Source organism: Plectropomus leopardus, chromosome 23, assembly GCF_026936395.1.
Source record: "Plectropomus leopardus strain MGB_pleo_1.0 chromosome 23, ASM2693639v1, whole genome shotgun sequence".
Classification (NCBI taxonomy): Eukaryota; Metazoa; Chordata; class Actinopteri; order Perciformes; family Serranidae; genus Plectropomus; species Plectropomus leopardus.
The window spans coordinates 3,202,902-3,223,017 of NC_142198.1; the positions used below are offsets into that span (position 1 = coordinate 3,202,902).

The 20,116-nt window shown below is 35.4% G+C and overlaps 1 protein-coding gene across 1 annotated transcript; it reads left to right on the forward strand.

Annotated features, from left to right (window-relative positions):
• The first annotated feature begins 1,512 nt into the window (after positions 1-1,512).
• LOC121962387 (tyrosine-protein kinase receptor TYRO3) lies at positions 1,513-20,064 on the forward strand. The gene is made up of 15 exons (XM_042512648.2): positions 1,513-2,511; positions 4,643-4,704; positions 6,205-6,823; positions 8,879-9,034; positions 10,079-10,411; positions 10,690-10,882; positions 12,081-12,172; positions 12,710-12,823; positions 13,583-13,663; positions 13,750-13,842; positions 15,060-15,181; positions 16,690-16,799; positions 17,070-17,229; positions 18,040-18,176; positions 19,322-20,064. The coding sequence occupies exons 1-15, from the start codon at positions 2,412-2,414 to the stop codon at positions 19,656-19,658; spliced, it is 2,709 nt and encodes a 902-aa protein (XP_042368582.2). The 5' UTR covers positions 1,513-2,411; the 3' UTR covers positions 19,659-20,064.
• The last annotated feature ends 52 nt before the right edge of the window (positions 20,065-20,116 follow it).

Sequence of the window (20,116 nt, forward strand, 5' to 3'; positions counted from 1 at the left end):
ACAATTCTCTCAGGTTCCAGTGGTTTAAATCTGTGTGAAAGGTGTCTGAATGCAGCACAAAACACTGAGGTTGATTCCAGGTTTTAAAGGGTTAAATTGTCCTACTCAAGATAATTTGAAAGTTGTTGCCTTGAAGTTTGGAGGTTTTTTTTTGTTTTTTTTAAAAGTTGTTTTCTTATCCAATTACAATAATGATACCCTGCCGGAAAGAAGGGTTAACTTTGTCATATTTTAGCTTTGGTTTCTCTAAACTATGTATAAAATAATGTGGCCACTTCACAGGCTAAATGTTCCTCTTTTTCCACAACAGTTGCTAAATTTGTCTCTAAGTATTATTTGGCTGATCTGCTTTTTTCTTTGTAGAAACAGCTTCCTTCTTCTACTGCAGGAACAAGGTTCATGAGTGCACTGATAATCAAGCACACTGTAGATCTGTGCCTGTAAAGCCAAAACAATGAGCTTAAAGAGACTAAAAAGCTCCACAGGGAAAACAGTCCTGTTGTTTGGTGTTAGTAATTTAAAAAATTGTTGATGCTGTTTTTAAAGACTAATTTTGCAATTATTTGATGGAATTAGAAATGCTTTTTCTAATGAGGGAAAAAAATGTTTTTCCTTGAATTACAAGATGATAAACCATTTTCAGTTACTGAGAAGCAACGGATTACAGAGTATAACTGAAAAAGCTGACAAACATAGATTAACATTTCAAAATTCAATTCAATTCAACATTTCAAATTTCTGTTACAATCAAATTCAATCAATTCACATTTAAGTTATTTGCCAATTCATATTTAAGGTTTGGTTTTTTTACACTACGTGTGGCAGAATAATGCTTCTTAAAAATAGATGAGAAAAGCAAAAATTCCTTCACGTCAACGTTTCTGAAGAGAGAAATAATAGAAAGAGGAAGTGAGAAAGTGTTGCCCAATACTGGATGGAAAGGATTTTGGGCAAGAAAAAATCAAAGAAAATACAGAAGAAGGCTGGCTGCAGTAGATCACTTTGAACTGGTTGCAACAACTAGGATTAGATTGGATTAAATCACATTTTAACGTCATCAAAATGTTACAGTTTTGAATTCAGTCAGAGTCATTCTAAACCAATGTTTGACTTTAATCTGCTATAATCTGCTTAACTGTCAATGCTCATGTGCGCACTTTTAATTCTTTAAAAGAAAGACAGTGGGCCTAATGTTCATAAGTGGCTGAATTTGGAAGGTAAAGCTCCACGACTGTCTGTCTAAAAAGCTCTGTAGAGGGGAGGGGTGATAATTAGTAATAATCCTCTGTGAGTTTGTCAGTGTGGGCCACTTTTTCACTCCTCATCCTCGTTTCATGTTAAAATAACAAATAATGATTATTGCTGCCACAAAGTTATCAATGAATTTAACTGCAGTAAAGAGAATTAGAATTTATAGAACTAGTAAAGAGATTTTTATGTGTATATACGCACATATATATACATAAATCTATATCTATATCTATATCTATATCTATATATATGTGTTGAATACATAGATATCTATAAGTTTGTTCATAAACTTATAATATATACTGCATATGAATGTAGGTATATGTGTATAATTATAAAAAAGCATTTCATACATTTTTTTATGTCAAAGAATATGACGAAATATTTTTTTCCCCTCATTCGTTTGAAAACATTTGGAGACCTTTAAATGATGTTGATTCTTTGCCCTTACTGTGAGCCTTTTTGTTTTTTCATTTTTTGCTTAGGTTTTTTTTTTCTTCTGTTTTTTCTGTTTGTGGGCTTTATTTTTTCAGTCATTTTTTTATCCAAATATGTATTTATAATTTTATCTTTTATCTTATGTGTGTATAGTATTGAGAATTTTGGTGTCATGGCGACGATACATTTTGTCATGATTGTTGCCATCAGTGCGATTTCTGTTAATGGAGGGTGGGACGGTGAGGGGAGACAACATGGAAAAAATGGAGGAATGCTTGGGTGCTCTGTGATTGATATGCCTTACATTGTTCTTCCAATAAAAATATAAATAGTAATAAAAAACATTCAGAGAATACATAAACTTAGTTATATGCAGTACATGTTAGTTGTCATGTTGAGATATATCTAGGCTTTCATTCCGTTAAGTGTGTGTGTGTTTTTTTTAAGTATTTCTTTGTTTTGTCTGTTCTGGAGTATTTTGTGTTCTTCTTGAAAGCAGCAGCACAGAAATGAAGGAAGTCAGAAGGTCCTGGGGGGGAGGTGTATCTAACAGAGGAGGAACGCTCATTTCAACTATTTAATTACAACATTCCTCTGAGCCAAATCACAAGTGGATGTAAACACGGACATCAGTCACTGTGCTGACCCCGTGAGGAGCTGACGGGCTGATGGAGGAAGTGGCAACACTGGATATTGATACACTCCTCTAAAGAGCTGGAGACATGGCTGAGAGTAACACTGTCCCCTGGTGTGTGTGGACGACTGTCATCCTGCTGTGGACGTGGGAAGCCGGCTGTGACACACAGCATCAAGCAGAAGAAGGTGAGTGTTCATTTTTACATTTAGGACGCCAAAAAACATCTCTCCAAAAAACATGAAACTTCAACTATTATCGTCTACTTACAGTGTGAGGCACATCCCTGTGGACTGTCAGGAAGTGATTCAGGAAACTGTTTTTCATTCAGTCTGATTAAAAAGTACACTGTATGACTGATATTATTATATGCTCATCTTCTTTTTGTCGTCTTTCTGTACACAATTATATATTAGTAAAAAAAAGTACATTACCAAAGTAAAATAAAATCCCACCAGTTAGTTATTTGTATAAAAGCCCACTTCACTACAGCTTTTTGTCAAGTATTATACAGAATATTATATTTAGAGTAATATTTTGTGCAAAAGGCAGGCATTTCAAAATTGATAATGAGTTTTGTCAGCAAAATCACTTTATTTTTATAGCCCTTTTCATACATGCAAAACTGTAACACAAAGTGCTTCGTACAAAAAAACAGAAGTACCCCTGCGCTCTCGCGCACACACAAGCACATGAATGAGAAAAAAAAGACTTTGTAATTAATTAAAGCACTAAATAAGAATATTCATTAAAACCATGAGCTAAGGAAACGAAGATAAAAAGGAATAAATAAATAAATATTCTAAATAGTAGATAAAAGGTAAATAAAGGGATAACAACACAAATATAGTAATAGATAGAAAATGTTAAAAGTAATAAAAATTATATACTATTGAGAAAAACAGTCTGAAATGCATAAATAAATAGTCACTAAATAAATAAATAAATAAATAAATAAATAAATAAGTGAAGTTCAATTCAAATGTATCAACTGTATCAAAAGTGAAACTTTGTTGGGTTATTAGGACTTTCACATCATTGCAGCATTGTAATTGTTATAGTTCTTCATTTTTCTCATATAAAAATTTTTTTAACCAGTTGTTTGGTTTAGAGTTTATTTTGTCAGAAACATCTTTGAAATGTATATCAGTTAATTTTGCCTACTTTATACTGTTAAACCACTCATGTCTTGTGTTTAAAAATTTAATCAGTAATGGCAACTTTCTATGACTGAAAGATACACATAGTGAAGTCAAACATGCAGTTTCTCTCAAAAAAAGTACTTACTCAGGTTTTCATAGTTACCTGCCAGCATGCTCTGATATCTAATCTACCATCTGTGGTTGGACCCAGTGAATATCATGTTTACAGAGCGGGCTGACAGGAAAGTACCATGGCTTTTTCAAGAGGATGCAAAATGTGTTTCAGTCAAAACTATAATGAGAGAATGCTAAATCAGATTTAAGAGATTGCAAACATATAAGTACATTTTCTTATAAGATCTTTACATGATCTTGAAAAAACTAAGAATACAAGTATTATGTACAAATAAAAATGAATAACTATTGTAAAACAGTTTTGCCCTAAAATAACAAATAAGGGAATGCAAAAAAATAAAAATATGAAAGAAATCAAACTACTTAAGGTGAAAACAAAAACAACCAAATTCATACAATTTTTTTTCACTGAACAACTCATCAGGTAGCTACATGACTGTAAAAGAGAAATGTCAATCAATTACTTAAAGTGTAAAATATTTATTTCAAAGATATTTTAAACAAAATATACTCTGAACCAATCAGTTGGTATATTGGTATAAATATAGAGAACTATAAATACAATTCATGCATCATTTAATTTTTCAAAAATAATTTTTGTCAATTATTTGAATATTTACTCAACCCATTGAGAATAAAATGGCTAAAAAGGGAAATCTTATATTCGAAAATCTTATTCCACATTGCTCCAAAATATCAACATCACGAGATTTCCATTTTCAAGGGCAAATGAAAATCTACCCAAGAGGCAAGTAGAAAATAAAAATCTGGTGATGCAGTTTGTGAGTCTGATCTAAACTAAAAAAGAATTGCTAACCAGATTTTTCTTCTCTCTCATTTGCCTCTCAGGGCTTCCATAAAAATCTAATGACCTCTATCAAAAGTTTTATTAAAAGAGGAAGCAGACTCCACCCTGATGAGAACACTTTGGGGAATTTTTATACTAAATCAAGAGCAGCTTCATACTGAATGATTCGATGTTGTGCAAATCTTAAATCTAGCGTGATTCAACAAAGCTGACTTTGTTTTTTTCTTTGTTTAGTGGAACTTTTCCACTCTGATAAACAGAGCAGACTGGAATGGACCTCTGATCCCCCGAGACAAGTAAGTTTTGTGGCTGAGTGATGAGTGTTTATTTCATGATAAGGCATGTACTGTGTACACTCAAAACAATTTTATTAATTAATAAATAATGACATTGTTATTTAGTCTAATTATTTATAGACACAAAGAAATATATTAATACCTACTTTAATACAATAACTTTATAATTAATTACTATTTTCCTGACACTTGTGGTCCTCCATACATTACCCAAATGTTAATTTCTAGCTCCATAAACACACATGTGTTATAGTGTTTATTGTATCTTATGGCAGTTGTAACTGTATAGTGTGGTATATAATTAACATATGACTCGTTCATTTTAGCAGTTTGACCCTTTGAAACCTCAGCAAATTGGCTTGACTTCTATCAAAATCATGGAAAGAAGACGATGAGCAGCTAATAAGAAAATTAAAACAAAACAACAAAAATTTATTAAAAAGTGTAAATGTAAGTAAGTTTAAATAAACTTATAAATAATTTAAATAAATAAAAGGAAATACAGCTGCTTGATGCTGCTTAATAATTATAATAATTCTGTAAAATAGATTTAAATCAAATAATTATAAATATACTTCTCTTTTTTTTTTTTAAAAAAAAAAATAATCTGAATCTACTTATTTCTTGCAAATGCTCAATATTTATTTTCAAGTTGCTTTCAGTTGATTTCAGGGTGCAAATGTTTAACCCTTAAAACCTGAGCAATTCTTTCAATTTCTTTCAAAAATATGGAAAGAAGTTAAAAGTTACAAGAAAATTACCTGACATTAAACAAAATGTTATCACATAATATCAAAAATAACAAAAATACTACTACTACTGCCACTACTACTACTACTACATTCACACAGTCACATTTTCCTAATTTATCATTTCTTTAAATCAATTTGCTCATTAAAAGGTTGAAATACATGTGAAAGGCATTTCGAATGCAGCACAAGAACAATGATGTTGATTTGGGTTTCAAAGGGTTAAAAACATTTCAAGCAAGCAATGTAAATTATGTGAGTTTAATTAACATGGAAAACATGACTAGCTCATATGCAGTTTAAACTTCTGAAACCTGAGAAAACTGGTTTGTCTTCTTTTACAAATATGGGGCAAAAAACAGTGCTTAACTTTGTAAAAAAATGTGTAATTTATTGAAAAAAAACCCCCAAAAACAAAACAAACAATAAAACAAACAACAACAAAAGATGACAGATAAATGGCCTGGAAATTAGGTGTGTGTGTGTGTGATTTTTTTGATTTTTTTTTTCATAAGATAAAAAATCTAATATCATAAATACATTTCTTATAATTTTATAGACTGTTGGAAATTATGTCACAGGATAATATTATTTTATTTTATTTTATATTTATATTTTTATATTTTTCTTAAGGTTTTTGGTGTTTGGGTTTTTTTTTCTTTTTTTTTTTTTTTTTTTTTTTTTACTTATGTCTTGCAATTTTTGGGCCATTTCTCACCGATGTTCTCCTGCATCTATCCCTTCCTCACAGTGGACCGAGGTTCGTCTCAGAGTGGGCACGCAGAGTCGAGTGCCGGTGCTCCAGGCCTGTGGAAAAAGCATACGGAGAACAGTGATGAGTCAGTGGATGGAGCGGAAAGACGCCCACCATCTGCTGATGGATCTGTCTTTCACCCAAGAAGAGGAGCCGTCTAGTCAGCTCGGCCCTCTGCAGGTTCACCTTTTTGACTCAAACACACCTCTCCCAAGATTTCAGTATGGCTGGAAAGTCTTGGACCTTCAGACCTCCAGTCCGTTCCCCGTCACTGTCACTCCAAACCAGATCTCCAGCCACATGAACCGCAGCGTGGCCCTGAGCCTGGGCCCCGTCAGCCTCCGAGGCTTCCAGCTGGCCTTCTCCTACTCAGGAGCGTGTGTGCTCCTTGCATCCATCAGACTCTACTACAGGAGGTGCCCCGACATCGTGGCTCACCTGGCCTTGTTTAATGGGACAGGGGCCCTGTCGGGTCCCCTGATGGGCTCCTGCGTGAAGGGAGCTGTGGAGGTTTCTCCCCCTGTTAGAGAGTGCACTGTGGATGGAGTGTGGGGTCCTCTGCAGGGGGGATGCACTTGTGAACCTGGGCGACAAGTCTTAGATGACACCTGTCAAGGTATGGAAATTATTTTTCAGTTATTTCATATATAAAATTTTACAAATGTATTTTAAACTAACATTAAATTGAGTTTTAAATACATCAAAAACATATTTATCCTTTAAAACCACTGTTTTTGTGTATGTTTAAACCTGTGAACCCTGAGCAAGTTTGTGCATTTTTTTCAAAAACATGGAATCAGCAATCTGGTCAGAAATGTTTCACATATTGCAAGAAATCATTAGTATATTTAGAAAATTATTTGTAAAAAGCGAGGGAAAATGTGTCCGGAGATAAGAATTTTAAAAGTGAGGGAAATTATAATGATTATCATAATCATTATCATTATCTGCATGTTTAAAATTATGTTAATAATAATAATAAGAAGAAGATTATTATATTTTTTTTTGTTATTTCTTTATTTTGTGTTAACACTGGGAAAAAATGCAATGAGTAGCTTCATAGGAAATGTTCCACAAATACCAAGAAATTAGTAGATTTAAAAATGTTTTTAAGATATTTAAAATCATGTTACAGAACCATAAGCATTTTTTAAATTATGTTTTTTTTATTTATGTTTACATTATTTCCTTGATTTCTATTAAATTGTTTTTTATATTTCTAAACTATTATTTAGGTAATTTTTCCAGGCCTAGCTTCTTAATTAATCCTTAAATTAAGAAGCTAGGCTGTAGTCATATTTTAATATATTAATAAACTTATTTTGTTTGTATGTTTTTATTCATAGTTTTTACTTTGGTACATATATTTTTAACTCCTAACTGAAATCAGACATGGTGCATAGTTAAATAATTCCTGTTTGTTTTATATGCTTCCAAACACTGAGGAGCCTCAGTGAAGAACAGAATGTAAAAAAAATCACAATGAGGAAAAAAACATCAATGAATTATCCTGGAACGTTTTGTGTCATTGTAGAACAAAAACAATCTGGTTTCTATATTAATTGCCACAGACGTCACCATGACAACATTTTATTTTAGTCCAATGTTTCTGCAACAGCAAGCAGTTTAACAAGTTGAAAGTCATGTGATGATGCATCTCACAGAATTATTTCACATTTGGCAAAAATCCTCTTAGATAGACTCTGAAGATGACTTTCACATCCTCTTCACTATAATCTTTTTTCTCCTCGATTTGACACATTTCCTGTGCAGTGGTCAGCAGATAGAATTCTCAATTTTTATAGGTTTTGTGGTCATTCTTCCCTGTGACACAAGAGCATTAATGAACCAACACCAGACTGATGGTTTAGGACCATTTTTAAGGCCGTACATGAGTGAGGCTGAATATGCGACTTATCCAAATCTCTTTGGAGTTTTGACTTTGCTCAAAAATGTCAATAATCTGATTATTAGTGCAACATTTGCCCCCATTAAACCTCCAGCTAAATATCCCACTGGTATCTGTGATTTGCATCTTGACATATTCTTTCTTTTGTTAAAAAAAGAAGAAAAAAACCTTGGAATACTGGTTATGACTTTTTTTTTTTTTTTTGCCATACTTTATTTAGTGTCACTTTGTAGTCATTTAGTGTCTCTTTGTGGTAATTTAGTGTCAATTTTAGGGTTTTTTTTTCTAGCTTTTGGAGTCATTTTGTGTTTCCTTGTGGTTGTTTTGTGTAATTTTACAGAAATTTGGGTGTCTATTAGTTAATTTTCTGTCTTTTTTATATAATTCCATGTCTTTTTTGGCAGTTTTGTGTCTTTTTGTAGTTATTCTGTGTTTCCTGGACCATCATCAGTTTTTTTGTACTGCATTCAGATGCCCTTTATAAGCATGAAAACCTCTGAAACCTGAAAAAAGAAAATGAGCTGGAAATCTTTTTTTAAGGAGAGATAAAAATATTAGGAGTAAATTAAAAAGTAATCAAAAATTTCAGAAAATATGCTAATAATATTTATATGTTTAAAAGCAAGGTAATTTTACATTGTTCCTACTGACAAACAGACAAGCTGAACGGAAAACATAACCTCCATGGTGGAGGTGATAAAGCTTTCACAAACACTCTGATCAGCTTTAGAAAAGAGACGATCACTCTCTCTGTTCGTCCAGCATGCAGGATGGGCCACTACAGAGCAGCCAGTGAGAGCGGAGGATGCCGACTGTGTCCACAGAACAGCGGGACGCAGGGGGAGGGATCCCAGAGGTGCGACTGTCTGCAGGGTTTCAGCCGCCTGCCCACTGACCCTGATGACCTTGGCTGCACCAGTAAGAAACACCCAGTGGGTTTATTGGAAATAAACAGCTGTCATCTTATTATTTAACTAATAAATGCTGTTAGACATTAAAGCTCCTATGGGAATTCAATAATTTGACAATTTATCAGTGTCAGCAACAATACCGCAGCAGACACTAATGGACATCACTTTTTTTTGTTATTTTTACTTGAAAGCATGGGTGGATTAGGAGACAGTGGGCCCCTGGGCACAGATATGCAAAAGGCCCCACCACCTCTTCTACACAGAGGCAAGACAAACAGGTGGCTGTAGAAATATGGTATCTCTTTGTAGTTGTTGTGGATCTTTTGGGGATTTGTGTCCCTTTGTAGTCATTTTGTATCTCTTTGTGGTTGTTTTGTGTAGTTTTAAAGACATTTGAATGTGTTGGAGCTTCTTTTGTGTCTCTTTGAGATAATTTTATGCCTTTTTTTTCTTGAAACGTGAATGTTTGTAGTCATTTGGTTTTTCCGAGTGGTTGTTTTGTGTAGTTTTATAGTCATTTTGGTCTTATTAACTTTATGTCTTATTGAGGCTACTGGTGCCTTTTTAAAGTAATTTGATGTCTTTTTTGGTCACTTTGTGTCACTTTGTTGTCAGCTGTCTTCCTGTTGTTCTGTGTTCTTTATGGGGTTTTTTTGTCATTATTTTGTGTCTCCATGCAGTTCCTGTCCATTTGTTTGTGTTTGTGTCTGTTTCTGTGTCTCTTTGTGGCAACTTTGATTCTCCTCCTGGTCGGCACTTTTTAATTTAACTGACGTTTTGCGAATGAAGGTCAGGGGCCCACGAGCTTTGGGCCTCTGGGCCTGTGCTGGTAGGTCTGTTCAGTAATCCATGCATACAGTATATCGTATAACTGCTATATATCATGCATTACTGTTATCATGGATATGATGCAGTTTGATTATGTATTTATTGTAATATTGATTAATGCCACTGGTTGTTCACCTTCTACTGAACCTGGAGATGTGATCTTGTTGACATGTACTTAGTGAAGTGTAAGCATGTTCTGCTTTTCCTGTCTCGCCCTCCACAGAGCCGCCCTCTGCTCCTGTGAATCTAACAGCCCATCATCACAATGACTCTGTGCTGATACTGACGTGGGATCCTCCTCATGACCGGGGAGGCAGACAGGAAGTCATGTATCGTGTCAAGTGTGAGAAGGGGGCAGACGATGGCAGTTGGTGGGAGGCATGTGAGGACAATGTGGTTTTTCTGCCAAACTCAGCGAGGCTGACCAACACTTCAGTCAGCATCACAGAACTGAATCCACAGTGCGACTACAGACTGTCAGTGCAAGCCTGGAATGATGTATCCACCCTGCAGGGGGCGCCACCTTCATCCACGGCCACTGTTACTATGCACAGATGTATGTAGACTGAGTGATGTCAGCACAGTAGATAGTTGAAGGAAAGTGAGACACAAACATGTGGGGCATGCAAATTTGCATTTACAGGAAAGACCAGTAGCTAATATTGGCTAATTTTAGCTAATCTTAGAGAACTTTAGATGTTTTTGCTGTGTAACTGATATTACTGAGTCAGTAACTCATCTCTATTGCTTTGTTGAGTGCATCTTTAAAGCTAACAAAATTATTTAAGTACTATTTATTTCCGAGAAACAGGAGACATTTGTGTTTTCTTACAGGGAAAGTTCCACCTGTGGTGATCACTGTGACCCCAGCCTTCAACGTCTCAGAGCCCGAAATAGCTCCTTCAGCTCCTCAGCAACAGAGCCGCCTCTCAATGTGGCTGACGGTTGGTGTTTTATTCGGCGTCCTGCTGATCATGGCTGTGATCCTCATTGTTGTGTGTGTCCTGCGCAACGACAATAAACTCAGGTAAAGGGACCTTCAGCTTCTGCATCTTTTCTGGTTACTTTAAAGCCACTGTGGAGCTGAGATGTTGAGATTTGGGAAAGATGTGGCAATAATCAAAATAACTAGAGCAAGTGTACCCTTAAATGATTATTAAAATATATATATATTTATTTTATTTTTTCCTTTAACATTTACATTTTCCAGTGACTGTAAGTTTGACCAATTGTCTTTTGTTTCATGTGTATGGGCGACCTCTTACACAATTTAAACATTAGGAGATGATCAATAAAGTTCCAAGACAAATATGCTGATAATTCAATGAAAATTATTGTGTGGAGTTAGCTAAAATGGGCCATCAGGTAAAATGGGCAAAATAAGACTAGAGCATTATAGCTCTTTAAAATTTTATAGACAATCTCAATAACCGATCTTGTACTGTTGCTATAACACTAGTTGACATTTATCAGTGGTTTTCATTGGTCTGAAGTCTCGAAGGTGGGCGGGGCAGAGCGTTGAATGATGTCTCTCAGAGAAACTGCTTGGTGAGTGAGACTGACATAGCAAATTTCACTCAGCACCAATAAGGATGATAAAACAATTATGTGTAAAATTATCAACAAAGAAAATAATTAAAACAATGTTTTGACACACTATTTTGAATAGAAAAGCTGAAATTGGAGAAGAAACTTTGATTTTTGTGAGAATCGACTTTAGGTACTGGCCCATTTTAACTTGACTAGCTAGCTAAAATGGGCCAAACACAGAATTGCAACGGATTTAAAGGTGTTGTTATGTTATCTTGCAAAATTCTAAAAATGTTTTTTTAAATGATGTGCTGTAGACAGTATGGCAGGACAGGCAAGAAGGGAAAAGACCGTGTTTAAAGAAAATTCAAAATAAGACCACATGACCTGACTCGATGACATGTTAAGACCTGGCACAGAAAGTTACTCATTAGCTACTGTGGTGTTCTCTTTTGCACTGGCCCATTTTACCTGACCATTGAGTCATGGCTCAAGAGGGCACCCGCCAACACTCAAACTCTTATAATTTCAAAACAATTATTTTTTTTTTTCACATTTTTAATATATAAATATTTAAAAGACTCAGGACAGTTTATAAAATCATCAATAGATCTCATCCATAGAGTATTTTATAGTCTTATAAATCATTTACCAAAAAGTGGCCCGTTTTACCTGAATTCACTATTATGCTACAGGTTTGAGCAGGAAGTAGAGCTTTTGCCGATGAATGCTGAAATTTCCTACCGACGTCCACAGGAAGTGGAAGCTGCACCCCAGCAGGCCAACGGTAAGTATATCTGAACAGTTATAGGTCAGTACTCAGTGTTTATTTTATCAAATCATCATCATGTCTCTTTTCTCAAAATGGAAGTTGAAAAGTTATTTGTTTCTACAACATCAAAAGGCATTATTGCCTTGTTTTGAAGTTTATATAAATAAGAAATTTCTATATTTCGATTTCAAATCAATCTCTAGACATTTTTGCACAGATCATATAATGGTTAATATCCTATCAAAGCCTACTTCAACTTATTTTTAAGCTCCTACATTTTGACTGTCATGAAACCAAAAGCTGATTTTAACAGCACAGGATGCACAAATACACATGTACACTTATAGATGTTTTCCTATTTACCTACTGACAAATTTGGATATGACTGAGTAACTATTTTTATTATCTACTTACCTTTGTATTGGTATTTTAAAAAGATCAGCCTCTGCTGAAATGTTGCTGATAATGCCTGTTGTATGTGTGTGTGCGTGGGTGCCTTTTCATTTTGATGTTTGAATAGTAAATCTTTTGATTTTCCCTGATTTTTTTCAGTGGTAGAGGGGGTGGTCCAGTTGTTGGAGGGACTGAGCGGCAGGCTGCTGGAAAGTCTTAAGGAGGTCCTGGTGGAGAGGAGCACGCTCACCCTGGGCAAAGAGCTAGGCAAAGGTCAGTTGATGGTTCCTTAACATTAATCCTGTTTTAGCTTCAATGCAGCACTGTGGTTGTACAAACTCTCAGAGGGGTTAATAATACCACAAACATGTCAAGATGACTCCTCGACTGTCTCTACCAACTTTCATGGCAATCCATCCAATTGCAATCAAAGCATTCCACTCCAAACCTCATGGTGGCAGTGGAGGAAAAGTCGGGAGATTACCAATGTCATGAGGGAACATCATCTTTGAACCTTAAATGTCCATACTAAATTTTGTCCCAATCCATCCAATATATAGAAAAATATTTCAGTGAAATAGTAAAGTCTTTTGCTTGCTGGTTGCACTACAAATAAAAGCAGAGAAGAACCAAGTCTTTGGGTTTTATCCTCTGGAGACCACGAATGATAACAAATTGTTATTGCCATCCCTCATACAATGCTATTAGCATGAGCAGTAATCAGACTCCAGGATTTTAGTTAAGGTTAGGACCAAGGGTATAAATCTTTATCAAACTAAATATTTTTTATGATATGACCATGAGTCTGTAGGTGTACCACAAGACTTATTTCTTTCAGTATACTACAGCTTAGGACACCTTCGACAAGGTTACTGATTTGTGAAATCAATGTAAAGACTTTGCTTTTATAGACATGGATCCAATTATTCAAAACAAATAACCAATTGGCTTAATTTAAAAAGCTATCCATGTTTTAAAAGTATTTCACCTTGGCATAAAAGTGAGATTCAGTCCTTATCTTTTGTTCTGTAGGAGAGTTTGGCTCAGTCTATGAAGGGATCTATACGCCAGACGAAGGCATGGACATCAAGGTAGCTGTGAAGACCATGAGAGGTGAGTACTAAAATCATCCCTTTTATCAGAATTCTACTCTGCTATTTCTTCTTTTTTTGGTAATTTTTTCTCTGTTCCATATTAAGTTGGAATACACAGCCAGGAGGACTTACACGAGTTTCTGAGAGAGGCTGAGATCATGAAGAGTTTTGATCATGAAAATGTGGTCCAACTACTCGGTAAGATTTACTACATAGTTCACAGATTTTGAACTGTCTGGTGTCTTCTATTGGACTATAACAACATGTTCTTTAAATGATGTGTCAGATACATCCACTGTTGTGACCGCTGTATACTAGAATCTGTTGCATGCAGTTTGGTTTAGTTTAGGACTCGGTTTGCATTGGTATCACTGCACGAAAGGAAGAGTGCATCTACTTATGGACAAGAAGCTTGTAACATGTAAACAATATTTCAGTGATGCCAGTTGAGCTCAAAGGAGATGCATGCTCCCTTCTGCGCAGCATTACAGTTGGTGGGTGTAATTCGGCAGAAAGAAATTTTTTCCTATCGAAAGAAAGGAAGAACCTGCATCTACTGCTTGCTCAACAGCACCACTGAGCTCGCTAACATTACAGCTCAGCCGAGGACACCAATTACATCCTCAGCTGTCTTGAGCCTAAGCTATGTGTAGATGCACGCTTCCTTCTGCATCATGATCAATTAGTGGGTGAAGTTGTTCAGAAAGAAAATAGTTCCTACATGAAACTGGTCACAACACTGTCTGTGGATTATCTTGGGTTACCAGGTCATGATTTCAGGAAAAAGACATTGCAGTTGCGTTTTTCAAATGTATTTTGTTAGGCACTTCAGCACCACAAGTCGAGTGCCAGCTAGCTCCATTAAATTGGAGAGAAGGCAGACATCTCGAAAGGGCAATACCTCCAACACTCTGCAACTCACACCAAAACCATATAGAATGATAACTAGAACTACAGCTAAGAGAAATAATATGCAGTTTTGATTATGGTGTGAACTGTCCCTTTAACCATCATGTTGTGACTTAACAGAGGTGATTTATTTTATAAGCAGTGATTTGCTTCGCTTTTGGAAAGATAAATGATGTCCTGCTGTGGTATCAGATCAGAAAATGCTTCTCATTCTAGAGTTCATTGTAAAAACATTTTTGTGTATGTGTAAATTGTTGTAAAATGTGTCAGTGTCTAATCTAATGAGCTATTGGTTTTACAACCAAAGTTGCCATTTTGGCGAATCTGCTTCACTTGCGACTCAACAGTTATGACCTCATATAATAGTCTTTTAAACCCTTTGCCAAGTTAGAATCCTCAATCATTTGAAAACGGGATACTTCTTTGCCATCATTAAATCACTTGACAGAAAATCGGATTTGAGAAAACTACACTAAGTCTGACACATGTGTGTGTTTGTCCTGCAGGGGTTACGCTGCAGAGAGAGCAGGACTGTCCTCTGCCTGTCCCTCTGGTCATCCTGCCCTACATGAAACACAGAGACCTGCGCCGCTTCCTCATTGCTACACGATATGGTGAAATTCCTATGGTGAGATGATACCAACATTATACTCAAGTGAATGCTAAAATAATATCTGTCAAGGCAAAAAAAAAAAAATCATACCAGTGGTCAAACAGACTGGTTGTAAATAAGATATTTTAGTGCTGGGCAGGTATTTTGAAATTTTGTTTTTAATTTTTGGTACATAAAGGAAAAATCCAAATCTTTAACTATGGTAAACATCAAAATGATGATTTTTTTCTTTAAGAATATTTTGATTCTAATACTTTTATATTTTTAATTGAGTAATATTTTGAATGCAGGACTATTTTTGCAGTGTATTACTGTGCTTACTGAAAAGATCTGAGCACTTTTTCCACCACTGTATGTCAACATCATTTGTTGCTATATTAACCCTTAAGAACCCGCTTTAAGAAATTCTAGTGGGGGTCATCATGGGAGCTGCAATCATGTCTGAGTACAGATTTTTTTTGTGTGTCTCTAATAGGGCAGAGACAGTGATGGTGCCCAACATTTGAATACTAATTGCTCTATTCACCAAGACATAGATGTCCTCTCTCCACTCCCAGTTTTTTCCTATTCTTTAAAAAACCCTCTCATTGATTTCATCTGTGATTGGTGACATTGGTCCCATCCTGTCCCACCACTCCCACCTCCAAACTGACCAGTGCTTGTGTCCCTGCACACTGTTTGCATGTCTCTATTGGCTAGAATGTCCTCACATAAGCATACTCACAGGGTTTCAAATGCTGCTCTCGCTCAGCGCGTGTCAAGGCTGTTTTACACGTCTAGATGGGTTTTCCTGTTGCATTTCTATCTAAACCTTAACTCTGAAAGCTCTTCCTTTTACTCGATTTGTCTGGTGTCATGGTGCCCCCTAAGTACATTATTATTATTATTATTTTTATTATCAGAGTCTGGGATATGTCAATGGTTAGCAGCTACATTGATTATGACAGTGCAAATAGTGGAAATAACATGTAATTTCTCCATATGACAAATATGTTAAAAATGACACCATCAGGTGGAAAATAGTAAAAATGACAAATTTCAAGTCAAAAGCCCAGAATGACACCCAGAAATAATACAATGCATGCTTTCATGCTTTGATGGCTTTGGGATTAAAATTGTCAGTTTGAATGGGTTTCAGTGGAGCATTTTTTGCACTTAACAGTCTGAATGTAACAATTTAGTTTCTACAGTGTATTTTAATCTTATTGTTGGAGCTGAGTTAGGGAATTCACTGATTAAACGATAATACACAACCTTGCCAAAAATGCATGAACACAGCCAAAATTAACCAAAAACAAAAGAGAAAAATTTAGGTTTTAGTAAAATAAATGGGTCCTTTGCTGTTGTAGTGTTGGAGCCACATCCTAACCTCAAGCAGTTTTATGCAATGTGAGATTTGTTAAGTACAATAACCTGTTGAACTTACAAACATATCTGACATTTCAGTTATCTAATTTCTCTGTCAGTCATAAATACTATGTGAATAAATCACAGAATACACCCTTGTCCCCCCTCTCCTCCAGTTTGTACCCCATCAGAGTCTCCTGCGCTTCATGGTGGACATTGCAGCAGGGATGGACTATCTGAGCTCGCAGGGCTTCTTGCACAGAGACCTGGCTGCACGCAACTGCATGTGAGTCCATCAGAGGGAGACACTGAGAGGAGAGGGGGAGTTGCACATCAACAACTCCTTGTTCACATATCACTGAGTCTCTGTGCTCACACATTGGTATTCAAGCACAGCTCGTGTCTGGGGAGGAAGCTGCTCAACATTTTAAGAAAGCACACTGAGGAAACACTGTGGGCTGTTGGGACAAAATATAAAAAAAAAACATGGAGCATGGCCTTACCTGTGCTAATGAAGCAAATGCACTTTTTAAACTTTTTTTTTTAAAATTCCCAGGCTGGGTGATGACCTCAGGGTGTGTGTGGCTGACTTCGGCCTATCCAAGAAAATCCACAGCAGCTTTTACTATCGTCAAAAAGTGGCCATCCGTGTGCCGATCAAGTGGATGGCCATGGAGAGCCTGTCTGAGTCAGTGTACACCACCAAGAGTGACGTGGTGAGTTCAGTCCGCATTGAACATCACTGTATCAGACAGTTATATGATACACTGCTTTACAGAAGTGATACAGAAGAGATCAGACTCTCATCATTTCATATTTCATTTTTTTTGCTTTGTTTTTTTTTGTATTTATATTTTTTTATGTTTATTTTTGTTTTTTGAAATTGCACGACAAAAGACAGATCACTTACAAAACTAATAAACATGACATCAATAACATGAAATAAGAACAGTTAAAACAGGTCTTATCTAATTATTATTATTATTAATATTATTATTGTTAATTTATTGTTTTATAATTATTCTGAAGCAGTCTGGTAGAGAAAGAAAGGGGTAAACAAGGGGAAAAATAGATAGATTCATTAATAAATATATGAATACAATAACAACAACAATAATAATAATAATAATAATAATAATAATAATAATAATAATAATAATATCAACATCATTCTGGAATTTTGGAGAGAAAGAAAGGTAAAAATGGAGAAATAGATACATTTATAAATTACTAAGTATATAAATACAAAGATAATAAAATATTGTAATTTTTTTGTTGTAATAATAATAATAATGATAATAATAAAATCAGACAAGGTTAAGTCCTGTTTCTCTGCAACAATGCTAGAATCAGCAGGGTCAGTCGGGCGGGATCACTTAGGTTTGTGTTTATTTTTGTAGGTATTGATAATAAAAGTAATTTGTATTTTAGATAATTAGATTGACATTCAGACTCTCATTTCTTGATCTTAGTATTTATTGTACTTCTGAAGCTGTACCTTGAGCGTGTTGTCCCTGTTCTGTCAGTGGTCTTTCGGCGTAACCATGTGGGAGATTGTGTCCCGAGGGAGGACTCCCTATCCTGGAGTCCACAACCATGAGCTGCTGGACCTGCTGCTGTCCGGACACCGGCTCAAACCACCTGATGACTGTGACCACAAGCTGTGAGTTCCTGCGCTTCTCCAGAGACTTTTTGTCATTATCAGTTTTTAACGCTGAGCGAATAGTTTAAAACGCTTTTAAAAACGTGAAAAGACAATGAGCAGCTCAGCAAGAAGTGCTCTGAAAACTGCAAGCAAGCTTTATATTTAGAAAATAATGTTTATAAAGCTAAATCATATTTAGTGTTAATGATTATTTCTTCTATTATGTTGCAGAAGTACTTGTTTCAAATCGTGTGTTTTTAATAATAATAATGATAATAATACAGCATTTCCATTGCACTTTTCTAAACCAGAGTTACAATGTACAAAGTCCTTCACAACACAATACATACAGTATAAAAAAAACAAGGTAGACAACATAAAATGCATTTAAAATATATTTACACATCCATATACATACTATATACATATGAATACATAAGCATACACAAATATGTACATCCATCCATGTAGACATACACGCATACTTAGATACTTACATACCCATCCATCATGTATACGCACATATATTTACATATACATATACATACATGCATATGTGTATATATAAATATATATATAGATATATATTTTATATATTTATATATGCACACATAAATATATACATACACACACATATATACATAGGTACATACACACAAACATGCATTACCATGCACATACACACATGCATATGAAGCATGATAATAAATAATTGATGCAATAGAAATTAATTTAATTAAAGAGACTTTTAAATGAACCATGTGACTGCAATATGACATTGTCCAATATATTTACCTGTTTTACTTTAAATTTATTTTTTAATGTGTCTTTATCTAAATATCAATTATATTATTATTGTTTTATTATGCATTTAATTGTTAATTGTCCTGATTATCTCATGTATCTTCTCACATACATGATTTCTTAATTTTTTCGTCCTACTGATGCTCATACCCAAGGTTTGGGACCCCCTGTGGGGCCAAAGACAAAAACATATCTTCTACACAAAATGTTGTTATTTTTCCCTGTACTTTTCTTTAATTAAAAAGGGAAATATCAATTTGTTATTTTATTTTAAGCCATAGATATTATTATTCTTGTACACTATGTATATTTATACATACCTTCTTTCCTCTTCTCCCTTAAATTCACTCAAAACACAGTTATGAAGTCATGCATAGCTGCTGGGATAAGGAGCCGACCCGCAGGCCTTGCTTCAGGGAACTGGGCGAGACCCTGAAAGCTCTTCTGTCAGAGCTGCCGATGCTGGAGGCCAGCCAGGAGGCGAACTACATCAACTATGGCCTGGAGGTTGCTGCTGCTGTTGCAGGGGCCGCCTCCTCTCAGGATCCACTGGCAGATTCTGGGGGAAGAGGGGAAAATGTCTACCTGCCTTCTCCTGTGGGTCCTGCTGCAGCCAGGGAGGAGGATGTGGAGGTAGAGGATGGCTACCTAAAGCACATCACTAGCTCAGCAGTTAACTGGGATGATGACCACTGAAGAAGACAGCATTTTTATAAGTTACAAGATTCTTTATGAAAGTGAACTTTAATGAACTCTGTATGTGTGTGTTTGGGGTGTGTGTGTGTGTGTGGGGGGGGGGGGCACAGGCCTCCCTCATCTGACCATCATGTTTGACCCCCTTTTAATGAAAGTTACTATAGAGCGAAAGAAGGACAGAGAAAATTTGTTTTGCACTTTTTAATTTTTTCATACATTTGTTTTGTATAATTGTTACTAGAAAAAATCTATAACTAGATAAGGTACATAAGTAAATAAGTGTAAAGAAATACATTTCCTTAAGGTAGTGATACTAAAGTTATGGCATGCAGGCCAAATCTGGACAGTGTGCGGGGTGGCCCTCCGAACCATTTTCTGATCAACATTAAAAATCAGCTGATTCACACACTGACATTATTTTATTGTCAATACAATGCCAGAGTGCATAAAAAAACATG

Coding starts and splice junctions, on each gene's coding strand:
- LOC121962387 (XM_042512648.2), top strand. CDS start 2,412: ATGGCTGAGAGTAACACTGTCCCCTGGTGTGTGTGGACGACTGTCATC. Junction 13,843..15,059: donor AAATGTGGTCCAACTACTCG/GTAAGATTTACT, acceptor TTTGTCCTGCAG/GGGTTACGCTGCAGAGAGAG. Junction 17,230..18,039: donor ACACCACCAAGAGTGACGTG/GTGAGTTCAGTC, acceptor CTGTTCTGTCAG/TGGTCTTTCGGCGTAACCAT.